The 13,687-nt window shown below is 36.5% G+C and overlaps 1 protein-coding gene and 1 non-coding gene across 2 annotated transcripts; both read left to right on the top strand.

Moving 5' to 3' along the window:
* The first annotated feature begins 382 nt into the window (after nt 1-382).
* On the top strand, nt 383-457 carry Trnaa-agc (transfer RNA alanine (anticodon AGC)). Its single transcript has one exon. It is a non-coding gene; the product is annotated as a tRNA-Ala (tRNA).
* Nucleotides 458-12,406: 11,949 nt separating this feature from the next.
* LOC131908330 (olfactory receptor 4C15-like) lies at nt 12,407-13,372 on the top strand. Its single transcript, XM_059259383.1, has one exon. The coding sequence runs from the start codon at nt 12,437-12,439 to the stop codon at nt 13,370-13,372; it is 936 nt and encodes a 311-aa protein (XP_059115366.1). The 5' UTR covers nt 12,407-12,436.
* Nucleotides 13,373-13,687: the final 315 nt, after the last annotated feature.

Genomic DNA, 13,687 nt, shown 5'->3' with positions numbered 1-13,687 from the left:
GTACAAAACTCAAGTACAAATGGATCAAAGACCACAACATAAAACCATATATACTAAACCTGACAGAAGAGAAAGTGTGGAAATGCCCTTGAGCTCATTGGCACAGGTAAAGACTTTCTGACCAGAACAATGTTAGCACAGGCACTAAGATCAACAGTTAGTAAATGGGACCTCATGAAATTGAGAAGCTTCTGCATGGCATAGGATATTGTCAATTGGACAAACCTGCAGCCTCCAGCACAGAAAAAGATTTTTACCAATTAGACCTCCAATAATGGGGTAATACCCAAAATATTTAAAGAATCCAAGACATACACACACACAAAAATAAATAAAATAAAAAATAAAAATAAAAATAAAATAATAAAAAAAGAACACAGGGGTTGGGGATTTAGCTCAGTGGTAGAGCGCTTGCCTAGCAAGCACAAGGCCCTGAGTTCGGTCCTCAGCTCTGACAAAAAAAAAAAAAAAAAAAAAGAAAAAAAAAAAGAACACAAGACAGTAGATATCTTAGGGTTTCAATTGATGTGAAGAAACATCATGACCGAAAAGTAGGTTGGGGAAGAAGGATTTATTCATCTTACACCTAAGCATTGCTGAAGGAAGTCAGGGCAGGAACTCAAACAGGGCAGGAGTTGGTGCAGAGGCCATGGAGGGGTGCTACTTACTGGCTTGCTTCCTCAGGCTTACTTAGCCTGTTTTCTTATAGAATCTAGGACCAACAGCCCAGGGATATCACTACTCACCATGCGCTGGACCCTCCCCGATTTTCAGTATTAGAGAAAGTGTCTTAAAACTGGATCTCATGGAGGCATTTCATCAGCTGAGGCTCCTTCCTCTCCTGATAACTCTGATGACTCTTGTGTCAAGTTTACACATAAAACCAGTGTAGCTGTGTGGTCCCTACACAAGTTTGTGGGTTCATGCAGGTCCATGCAATGAAGACACAGAAGCATCTTTTTATTTTATTTCATTTTACAATATAATTTAATTCTACATATCAGCCATGGATTCCCTTGTTCTCCCCCATCCTCCCCCCCCCAACCTTCCCCCCCAGCCCACCCCCCATTCCCATCTCCTCCAGGGCAAAGACTCCCCTGAGGATTGAGATTAACCTGGTAGACTCAGTCCAGGCAGGTCCAGTCCCCTCCTCCCAGGCTGAGCTAAGTGTCCCTGCATAAGCCACAGGTTTCAAACAGCCAACTCATGCAATGAGCACAGGACCCAGTCCCACTGCCTGGATGCCTCCCAAACAGATCAAGCCAATCAACTGTCTCACCTATTCAGAGGGCCTGATCCAGTTGGGGGCCCCTCAGTCATTGGTTCATAGTTCATGTGTTTCCATTTGTTTGGCTATTTGTCCCTGTGCTTTATCCAACCTTGGTCTCAACAATTCTCACTCATATAAACCCTCCTCTTTCTCGCCAATTGGACTCCCAGAGCTCCACCCGGGGCCTGGCCATGGATCTCTGCATCCGGTTCCCTTAATTCCAACCTAAGGAAGTCAGATACACCCTTGAAAACACAGGCAATAGGTAAAGCCACAGCAGTAAACCCCAAAGAAGAAGTACATACACACTACCACCAAAAAATAACAGGAATGAACAATCACTGGTCATTAATATCCCTCAATATCAATGGACTTAATTCACCTATAAAAAGACACAGGCTTACAGATACGAAAGCAGGACCCATCTTTCTGCTGCATACAAGAAATACACCTCAAATTCAAATATAGATACTACCTAAGAATAAAAGGCTGGGAAAAGACTTTCCAATCAAACGATCTTAAGAAACAAGCAGGTGTAGACATCCTGATATCCAGCAAAATAGACTTCAAATTAAAATCAATCAAAAGAGATCAAGAAGGGCATTACATACTCATCACAGGAAAGATCCACCAAGATGAAGTTTCAATTCTGAACATTTATGCCCCAAACACAAGGGTACCCACATATGTAAAAGAAGCATCTTAAGAATGAATTTAGCCTATCATGGCTGCAGGGGGGTCCAGCCTTGAAGGACTGAAGCCCTTTTCCCTTCATCTAGGCCATATTTTGCTGTGTAATGTTCTGTATGGCAAATGTGTTGCTCTGATTGGTTAATAAATAAAATACTAATTGGCCAGTAGCCAGGCAGGAAGTATAGGCGGGACTAACAGAGAGGAGAATTGAGGTTAACAGGAAGGCAGAGAGAGAGATCTGCCAGCTGCCACCATGACAAGCAAGATGTAAGGTACTGGTAAGCCATGAGCCACGTGGCAACTTATAGATTAATAGAAATGGGTTAATTTAAGATAGAAGAACTAGACAACAAGAAGCCTGCCACAGCCATACAGTTTATAAGTAATATAAGTCTCTGCGTGTTTACTTGGTTGGGTCTGAGGGGCTATGGGACTGGTGGGTAAGAGAGATTTGTCCTGACTGTGGGCCAGGCAGGAAAACTCTAACTACAAAGAGAAAAACCATAACTACAATATTTATTTACATTTTTTTTTTACAGTTTAGATAGTTAATTTCCGTACCTTCAAAGCAACCAAAAAGGAGCTCCCAGAGACCAAATGCCAGGTGCAATTTACTTGAATTATCAAGTACCTCAGTTTTCCGGGTTTCCTGGACCAAGTTTTTAGGCCTTTGATCCTTGGGGGACTCTCCGATCCTTGACTCTCAAACAAGATTCACATAGGGTGATAAGAGAAACAAAAGGTAAGAGAAACAAAGGTGTGGTTAAACAAAGGGAGGAGTAGGGCTAGGTGCTGCTCTCTGGAGCCAAGTCAGGAGCAGTATAGTAAATATAAGGAAAACAAATAATCCAAAATTGGGTACAAACCTAAACAGAGAATTCTCAATAGAGGAAACTCAGAGAGATGTGAAACACTTAAAACAACAGTTTTAGTCATCAGGGAAATGCAAATCAAATTTATTTTGAGATTTCATCTTATATGACATCAATAAACCAAATGATAGTTTATGCTGGCAAGAATGTTGAATAACACACACTCACTGCTGATGGAAATGCAAACTTGTACAGACACTATGGAAATTAGTGTTATGTTTTCACAGGATGATGGACATAAGTAAAACTCAAGATCCAGCTATGTCACCCTTTGGCATACACCCAATGATGCTTCTTTCTTCTGCAAAGGTACTTGCTCAGACATGTTTATTGTTACTCTATTCAAAAAGATTTTGGTGGGGGGTGGGGGTGTGGAAATGGGATTTATTTGCATAGCTTGGCTCTCCTGGAACTTGCTCTATAGACCAGGCTGGCCATGAACTCAGAGATCTGCTTGTGTCTGCCTCCAAAGTTCTAGGATTAAAGGTGTGTGCCACCACTGCCTGGATAACAGTCAGAAATTTTTGACAAAAGATGCTCATCAACGAATTAATAAATAAAGAAAATGTGGTGCATATACCCAATAGAATATTACTCAGCAATTGAAAAAAATCACATCATGATTTTTGCTGGCAAATGGATGGAACTAAAACAAAATCATACTGAGTAAGCTATCCCAGATCCAGGAAAACAAACACAGTATATGTATTTACCTATATTTGGACATTAGCTGTTGAGTTAATGATAACCAAGATATAGTCTGTAGAACCACAGAGGGTAGGTACAGAGTAAAGAACCTGAGGGAACAGATATAGATCTCACTTGGAAAGGAGAATAGAATACATAATTATGGATGGATTGAGGGAACTGGAAAGGGAGGATAAGTGGGAAAATGAGGGAATACAGGACAATACAGGTCAAATTAAGAGGTATTTATAGGGTAATCTTGAAACATAATAGAATAGAAGCTTCCTAAAGTATATACATATATGAAGGTGGTCTAAATAAAATTGCCAAATAATGCAGGAGACAGAGTCCCAGCTGGACATCTCTTGTCACAAAATAATACTTCCAGTACTGATATTAGGTTATATATAATTGAGTAGTTGGACAAAGGGGTCCCATGGGAATTCATAGACAACCCAAGCTATTGCCAAGACAATAGGTTGCTCGCTGCAAACTGACGGAAAGACCCATTGCTGAAGACAACATCTACACAACTCAATGGACACAGAGAAGACAAGCTTCTTCTCTTAAGTTCTTCATTCTTAAGTTCTAGAGCCTTTGGTATGGGTAAGTACTCTGCACACTACTAAAAGAGAAACATAAACACCAAGCTAGCCACTAACCCTTTGATCTACAATGGTGTCCTGTCTGCAAGATACACTGGGACAACAGTGGCACTGAGCTTGTGGGAAAAACCAACCAGTAACTGATTTGACTTAAGGCCCAGTCCATGGGATACAACACATACCCAACATTATTTGAGTGACCAAAACTTGAGACTAGATAGCCCAAGAACTTAGGGTCGAAACAAATTATACCAGTCTACAAAAAGAGTGATAAAGGGACTCACAATGACATTCTATTCTACTTAGAGATCAGTGCCCTGTTCAGCCATCATCATTGGTTTGTCTTGTCCTGTAGCAGATGGGAACAAATACAGAGACCCACAACCAGATATTACAGAGAGTGAGAGACCTGGGAACACTCATGCCCAAACATGATGTCTCCATCAAATCCTTCCTCTCAGAACTCTGGGGACTCTGTGGAAGATGAAGCAGAATGAGTATAATAGTCAGAGGAGGTAGATGTATCAAGAAAACAACACCCTCTAAATCACCATGAACAAAGATCATATTAACTCACCAAGGTTGAAGCAGCATGCACAGTTCCTGCATCCATCTTTATCCATCTTCTGAATATATATTATGCCTTCCAAATTAGTGTTCCTATGGGGCTCCTAAATGTGAACAATTGTGTCTCTGACTCTTGTGCCTTCTCTTGTACTCTTTTGCTTCAATTGACTTGTCTTGTCCGACTTCATTGTGATGGTTTTTGTTTTCTCTTATTATATTATATTTTGTCATGTTTGGTTGTTATCTCTTAGAAGCCTTTACTAATGAAAGACAAAGGGGGAGTGAAGTGGAGTTGTGGGGGGGGGACTGAAAGGAGTAGAGGGAAGAAAAAAGAATAATCAGGAAATATTATATGAAAAAATAAATCAATTTTCATTAAAAATTAAAAAAACTGTTTGGATTTCTGATGTTCACTATGTGCTGTGGATATCACTCTGTATAAATAAAATGCTGATTGGGCAGTAGCCAGGCAGGAAGTATAGGCAGGACAAGCAGAGAAGAGAATTCTGAGAAGTGGAAGGCCGAGGCAGAGAGATGCTGCAAGCCGACGTGATGAGTACCAACATGTTAAGATACCAGTAAGACACAAGCCATGTGGCAACTTATAGATTAATAGAAATGGGTTGATTTAAGATATAAGAACATTTAGCAAGAAGCCTGCCATGACCATACAGTTTATAAGAAATATAAGTCTCTGTGTGTTTACTTGGTTGGGTCTGAGTGGCTGTGTGGCTGGTGGGTGAGAGAGATTTGTCCTGACTGTTGGCCAGGCAGGACCAGGAAAACTCTAGCTACAACTATGAATTGAATACTTAGTATTGTCATTGTGGAGCTGGATGGGTATGGAGAAATGAGGGCCAGGGAGGTGATAAGTATGGGAATCATGATCAGAATGAATATATTTTATGAAAAAATATCCAAGTAAGTATATTTACTGAATCATGTTTCCTCTGAGTATTTTTCTATATTGTCCTGCTCCTGCTTCCACATTTTGACCTATGTAATTTTGCAATATAATTTTCAGAAAGAGTTGTCAAAAATTCAACTGTTCATCTTTAGAACAAAACTGTTCCTTGGTTTTTTATAAATTTAATACAGGAAGACATGACTATAAATTAGTGGAAATTTTGGGATATAAAATAACTTCCACAGAGTTGACAGACATTTCAAGCCCAGTTATTTATATTTTCTTGCTTTTAGCTCCATATTTCTTTCTTTCTTTCTTTCTTTCTTTCTTTCTTTCTTTCTTTCTTTCTTTCTTTCTTTCTTTTTCTTTTTCTTTCCTTCTTCCTTCCTTTCTTCCTTCCTTCCTTCTTTCCTTCCTTCCTTCCTTCCTTCCTCCTTCCTTCCTTCCTTCCTTCCTCTCTCTCTCTCTCTCTCTTGATAAATATTTATTATTTATTCTTCAGAATTTTTATTTTTTTATTTTATTTTTTATTTATTTTTATTTTTTATTTTTTTGCTTTTCGAGACAGGGTTTCTCTGTGTAGCTTTGCACCTTTCATGGATCTCGCTCTGTAGACCAGGCTGGCCTCAAACTCACAAAGATCCACCTGCCTCTGCCTACCAAGTGCTGTGATTAAAGGTGTGTGCCACCACTGCCCGGCTGTTCAGAATTTTTAAAATTCCATATGTATGAATGTTTTGCCTGCATGTGTGTATGTGCATCATGTGTGTGCCTGGTGCCCATCCAGGTCAGAAGAAGACATTGAATCCCCTGGAACTAGAATAGAGGTGGTTTTGAGCCACCATGCGAGTGCTGTGATTAAACACAGTTTCTCTCTGAGAACCACAGTGCTCTTAAGTGCTGAGCCATTTCTCCAGTCCCTTATCTCTTTTTTTAGTTTTATTTTTTGAACTGAAAAACTTACAGGATTTCTATAATATGGATAAATGCTATAAGTAAGTAAATACATATTTCTTCTATTATCATCTCTAATGAAATCTAAAAATATTTTTTGTACTTTTTATACTGTTTTTCATACAGAAACAGATAATAAAGAATTAAGCAAAGTAGAAAAAGTTAGTAAGTTTTTATTAGTTTTGTTAGCAAGTTCCAAGTAGTTTAAATTGAGTGGGAAACAGAAATTGTTAGTATCTGAATGCTGACCATTGCAGATCTCATGTCACCTACTGTGGAATGTAGTTTATGTCAGGTGATTATTCTGTGTTGGGACACAGATGTAGCATTTAAGTTAAAGGAAAACAATAATTTCCTCTAAAGTTTATACACTGTTTAAACATTGGTGCTGTTTGAGTATTATTATTCACAATCTTTTCATGAGTTACTTAATTTCTACTTTTTAAAGTTATGTAAACAGGTAATCAGGGTAGGAATTAATTCTTAAGAGTTGTACAATTTGACAGACAATTTGTCTTGTTCCACTTCTGAAATAATCTATGAGACAACTTTTAACTTTTCTCTCAAACATGAATGTCAAGGCTGTATCCCTATGTTAAAGTGATCTTCAAGATCCTATTACATATTATGAAGATACATGATGTCCTCTACCTCTAACAACTCTACTTTTGGTTTTTAACTTAGGATATAAGCCATAGATTTGGTTCAAGCCTATAACTACAGCATTTTGGAAACTAAGAGTAAAATATTACTGTGAATCCAAATTTACCTTGGCATATGGAATGAAACAGACAACTACCCCTCAAGCCACAAATGCTATAGACACACAACCTCAAGAATTTTTAAGTGAATAACATTAAAATTAACATACATATTTAAACATAATATTTCAAAAAATGTGGGTTTTTTTGAGGAATAATCTTTGCTACTTTATTTCTAAAACAATACACGTTTCTCGTAGGGATTAGTGTAAGGATTCTTTATGAAAGAACCCATAAGCTATTATGTTTGGTGGGTACCCATGCATTTTGCTTAAATTCATGGAAGAATTATTTTATAACATTCATTTTACAGCACTGTTCTCCCTCTAAATACAGTGTTACATGAAATAATTATCAAACAGGAACATGATTATTCAAAAGAAAAATAACATCCATGTACATATAAAATTCTTACTTAAAAAATATTGAATATGATGAACAAAACACAAAAACCTCTCTAGTGGCAGAATTTAACATTTAGGAAAAGTTTAAAAGAAACTCCTTTTGGAAAAATTAAGCTCTTTCTAACCCAATTAATAAAAGTATTAATTAAACACTCAAGCAAGTGTTCAAGCACAAAAGTTGTATCATAAACTCATGCAGAAAGAAATCTTAAAAACTCAGGGGGATAAAAATCAGTCTCCCAGGCTGGTGATATCTCAGGGAAACCTCCATAAATTCTTGATGACATAGAAGGAAGCATTGGCTTCTTTGTTTTTCTGGCATCATGAAACTATGCTGATGGTAGGACCTGAGAAGCAATGTTCACATGCTTTGCATCAACTTCCAGAATCAATGCTTTCTTTTTCAGGAGTGGGAAGGAATTGAATACAAAAGAATTTTGTTCACCACTGAACGGACTTCTCCATAAAGAATAGGTGATACCCGACGGCAGACTTTTTACAGATTTGATGCATAGTGATCTATTTAAGGTACATTACAGAATTTTCACAGTTGACTTTAAATTATGATGGAGTATTTTAAGCGTGGATGTTGTGTGTCAGGATACTATGTTTAAAGCAAACAGGGAACATTCAGTGCATAGCTATGTGTACGGCGTTTCATACACTCTGGTGTATAGGCTCCTCATCATTAGTATTGATATTATGATTATGGGTAATCAATACATCAGTGATTAAAATGATATATTCAGAACTCAGAGGCCAGTGCTTATTAACTAATAATTGCTCAGGTGTCCAAAACTCAGTTGTCAGAGTGAGAACTTTTTCTTTCCTTCCTTTCTTCTTTCCTTCTAATTCTTTCCTTCCTTCCCTTCCCTTGAATATCTGCTTCTTTAAGTCCAATGAGATAAAATACATTTTCAGCTTGTCATCTTGAAGTTGAAAGCAAGTAACAGAGAAATGTCAAAGTGCTGTTCTTCAATTATCTGTCCACCAGCAGGTTTTTTTTTTTTTTTTTTTTTTTTTTGGTAAAAACATTTTCAGTAAGTAAGACAAGTGTTCTTACTGTTCTGATATCATTGATATCATTGATTAGAAAATAGTATGTTTGAAGTTTTGTAAAGAATGATGGCACAGGAGTCATTGGAGTGTTGTCTGTACTACATAGCTATTGATAGAGAATGTAAAATGTACTGTTTCCATACCTGGACACAGGTAAGTACTGAGAAGGACACAGAATCAGGAAAAGTGCCTTAACTCAACATTAAGTCTGCTGGTTTAAGAATGTCCCCTTAACTTTCTGTAGGCAGGAGAGAGTGCTTCCTAACTTCTCAGAAAATTCAATTAGTTGAAGATCTGAACCTATCAGTGCTCATGATTGTGACTTGGTCTCTCTTAAAATGAACAGAATCACCCAGGCAGAAAAAGAGCCATTTCAGAAATCACTCAGCATGGAGTCAGAGGGAACAGTAACGTAGTTTCCTGTAACCAGGAACAGTAAGACAAGCAAAGCTGAGGTGTTTTGGAAAGCAGTAATAGAAAATGGTTAGTAATCTTAGGAGAATATGTTTCCCAGAGAGTGGCAGAAAGGAGTTTGCTTAGCTACACACTAATAAACTTTCTACTGCTAGATAATATTCTTAGGTAATAATATGTTAGACTTGTAGAATTTTACCATAAAGGATAATTTCAAGTAACTTTTAAATTCATGATTATTCTTTGTGATCACAATATTAAGTTTTTCATTGGAAAGCTTCTTAAAAGCATCTACATAGAATGATAATTTTTCTAATTCCTCTTATTCTTCTGAATGTTTTTTACACTACACTGTTATCAAAGACTTTCCATTATCTTCAGATAGATTAATGCTATCAAAATCTCTGTTGCTAAAATGAATGGGCAGGTAATCATGGGCAACGTAGAAAGCAGGACACAGGGAGTCACACTTCTCAAGTTCACTACTCCAGAACATGGCTCATTGACCATAGTTATGCAATGAGGGACTCTGAGCAAGAAAAGAAATGAAGATGAGATACTTACAGTGCATGGTTGTTAGAGAAAAGAAAACAATGGAATGCATGGGAAGAAATATATAGAAAATGGGTTGGTTCCTGTGTGAGATATGGAATTGGAAGTGAAAGAGCAAATGAAAGTGTTAAATGGTTGAATTTATGGTATTAATGTTTGTGAAAAGTTTATACTATTTTAAAAACACAAGTAACATTACATGAACTGAGAAGTTTGTATTTAGGACTATATTTTATATGCATACACATATATACATGAAACAACAAAAGATTGGCATATGGGATACTATGGAGGGAAGAAAGCAAGGGGGAAATGATATAATTATAATATAATCTCAAAAATAAAATAATTTTAAAAAGAAAAAATATTAGTCAGATGGGTGTGGTTAACCTATTGATTTAATTTTTGCTAGTGAAAGTTTTGTAAACCTCAGAAACCTTCACAGAAATTTAAAGGAAAATAGATTATGTAGATTTTAATTTTGATGTTTAACTTAAATATTTGGTTCATAAAAACAGTATTTATACTATAAATAAAGTATATTTTTATGTTTCCTTCTTTAATATCTTATATTCATATCTAAATATTCATGATTAGATACTTAATTTTTCTCAATTTTGTCACTTACTTTACTCTTAAAAAACTTGAGGTTTTCATATTACTAGTGATTTATTAAGTGCATTGTCTATAGTATTATAGTGTTATTTTAGTTTGTAACAGTCTTATATACATAGGTACCTTGTCATGATTTGGATATTTTTCGGTTTTCAATATTTTTGAAACTGTATTATATTCTAATGTAAATTTCTTTCATTTAACTTTATTTTAGAATTTAACTTAAAGATGGGAATTCTAAGAAAAATAATATAAACTTCTGTGTGCTTCTAATTTTTTTGTGATTTATTTTGCAAATTATTATTTGAGTGGACCAATTTTATAATAATTGGTCTAATCTTTAAACCATGATTTTATTTTATTTTTATATATGGATATTCGAGTTGGTCTGTTTGATATATGCCACTTTTCTGTAGGAGTCCACACCAGCAAGAGGAATTAAATGAGTCTGTGATTAAGAGTTACAGAGGGTTATAAGGCTTGACTTAGCTTCTGGGAACTGAATTCAAGTCCCCTGGAAGAACAATAACCATACATAACCATTCATCTCTCCAGCCTCTAAAATGTGATTTTAATGTGACATTTTTTTCATGATTCAATTTTCATCAAAATATGTATGCAGACACTTTAAATATTCAACATTCTCTATTCAAATCTCATTTTTTGATGCATAGTTTGTAGGATGTGTTGATAGAAACTATGGGTTTAGCTTAGTGTGGTGACATGCATGCATACAAAAGCATATACAGGAATGTGTATATGCATGTATATATTCACACATAAGAATATATTACAGGAAAGATAGACAACTTTTGGGTTTAGAATTACATTCTGTGGGTGACAAAGTTGAGTTTTCCTGTAAATTAGTTACACCTAGCATTGTAAAGTAATGCTACAATGAGTAACATTCAGATATTTTTCAAATTTGACCATTTAATACCTTGAAATGAGCAGGTAAGATGTTATAACATGTTTGATACTAAATACTTATGAATATCAAAGCATGTATCTTGGCAAATCATTAAGTTGGAAGACTATAAATTACATTTGAGGGTGAGATTCTGTTTTTTAGCTCTGTGTTGTCACAAAATTTCATTTATAGGTGATTGGTTCTTGGCCTTCTGATTCTGCATCATTGACTCTGTTGCCTTTGTCAAGATGTCCCATTTGCAAAAGGACAAAGGAAGACTATGCTTTAACCCTTACAGAGTGAAAGAGATTAGAAAGAACATCCCTTTCCTGAAGTTCTTACAAAGGAGAAAAATCTCACTCTTCACTCTGTTGATTCTGTGGAGACATCATGTGTCATAAAAGCTTTGATGATAACTTTTGCAAAATTAAGGTGCACAAACCACTGTAACATATTGCTGAGTAGGACTAGATCTTTAAGTCTGGAGCAATTGCTCTTTTTTGTAGTATTTCACTTAGCTGTTATGACAACAGGTTAAGTTTTGTAAAGTTCTTGTTAGGTTGTAAAATGATGAATTTAGTGAAATTTCCAACCTTTCAACAAATGCACAAGAAGGATTGCTTCATACTTTCCCAAAGAATTTTCCTTTTTAAAAAGAATGGATTAAGTTATTGGAAGTTTCAATAAATTCACACTTTTACACACATTTAAGCTGATTTTGAGGTGTGCCCTAAAATACATCTTGCTTCTTCTGTTGGTAGATGAGGCAGTGAGTGCTCTGATCAGCCAATGATGACTTAAATTCTGGTCTTCATTTATATCTAGAGTAGTTCATAATGCATTTCAATGCTTCACTTCAAGAATCTCATAAGGGCTCATGAAAGCTGACCCTTCAAAGATAGGCTGTTGCTCTCATCTCACCCAAGGAGATGTTTTTATCTCCGATATTTTAATGTGGTTATATAAGGTATTCAATAATTTACCTCAACTTCAATGCTCTATGTTATGCAACTATACATTTAAAAAATTATAATATTCTTTTTTTAAATAGCAAAACAATCAAGGAAGCAGCAACTTGTACATGTTAAAAACTTGAATGAGGTATTCTTTTCTCATAATTTCAGATTTAAGTGAACAGATTTTACTTCAGCATCTTCCTGAGAATAATGCAAAACCAGAGCTTTGTCACTGAGTTCATACTTCTTGGGCTTTCACAGAACTCAAAAGTTGAGAAAATATTGTTTGTTGTGTTTTTGTTGATCTACCTTGCAACTATTTGGGGCAACATGATGATTGTGGTGACCATCATCTATAGTCCTACACTGCTTGCTTCCCCCATGTACTTCTTCTTGATATTCTTGTCCTTACTGGATGCGTGTACTTCTTCTACTGTCACACCCAAGATGATTGTAGACTTCTTCTACGAGAGGAAGACCATTTCCTTTGAATGTTGCATGATACAACTATTTGCTATCCTCTTCTTCACTGGGATAGAGGTGATTGTCCTGTCAGCCATGGCCTATGACCGCTATGTGGCCATTTGCAAGCCCTTACATTACTCATCCATTATGACCCGGAGGCTCTGTGGCATTTTGTTGACAGTATCCTGGGCTGGAGGATTCTTGCATTCTATCATACAAATTACCTTCACTTTGCAGTTGCCCTTCTGTGGACCTAATGTCATGGATCATTACATGTGTGACTTGTTCCCATTACTGAAGCTTGCCTGCACTGACACACACGTATTTGTTATCTTGGTGTTTGCTAACAGTGGGTCTATCTCCATCATTATCTTCTCTATTTTGCTTGTCTCCTATGGTGTCATATTGTACTCTCTGAGAGCCCACAGCTCTGAGGGACGACTTAAAGCTCTCTCCACCTGTGGATCCCACATTACTGTTGTGCTTTTGTTCTTTGTGTCATGCATATTAATATATGCACGACCAACAACTGCTTTCTCTTCTGAAAAAAATGCGCTTGTATTTGCCACCATCATGACACCACTTCTGAACCCTATGGTTTACACTTTCAGGAATAAGGAAATAAAGAATGCCATCAGGAGAATGTGGAAGAGATTGACAGTGGTTTCTGATGATTACTAAAATATTATACTTGCAATGCTGGGGGGACAAACCAGTGGGTAATAGCATTTGTTGTGCAAATTAATATATTGTTACTGATTCTTAGCACCCACGTCAAAAATCAGGCATGGTAGCACACTTTTAACAAAATACTGGTGAAGGGAGGTATTGTAGAGCCCAAAGGTTCTTACCAAAGGTTCTCAAATGAGGTCAAGGTTCATTGGAACCCTGTCTTAAGGAAATAAGGTAGAGAACAATAAATGGATAGAGTCAGTGCCTTCCTCTGTCTCAGCATGCATGTGGACAGGTACATGCACCATCTACCCTACCTCTCAT

The sequence above is a fragment of the Peromyscus eremicus genome, chromosome 4, assembly GCF_949786415.1.
Source record: "Peromyscus eremicus chromosome 4, PerEre_H2_v1, whole genome shotgun sequence".
NCBI lineage: Eukaryota > Metazoa > Chordata > Mammalia > Rodentia > Cricetidae > Peromyscus > Peromyscus eremicus.
Note: the sequence above shows the minus strand (reverse complement) of the source record. Positions and strands in the feature narration are given on the sequence as shown.

Bases quoted from the DNA above. Each gene is read 5' to 3' on its own strand.
- LOC131908330 (XM_059259383.1), top strand. From the start codon at position 12,437: ATGCAAAACCAGAGCTTTGTCACTGAGTTCATACTTCTTGGGCTTTCA.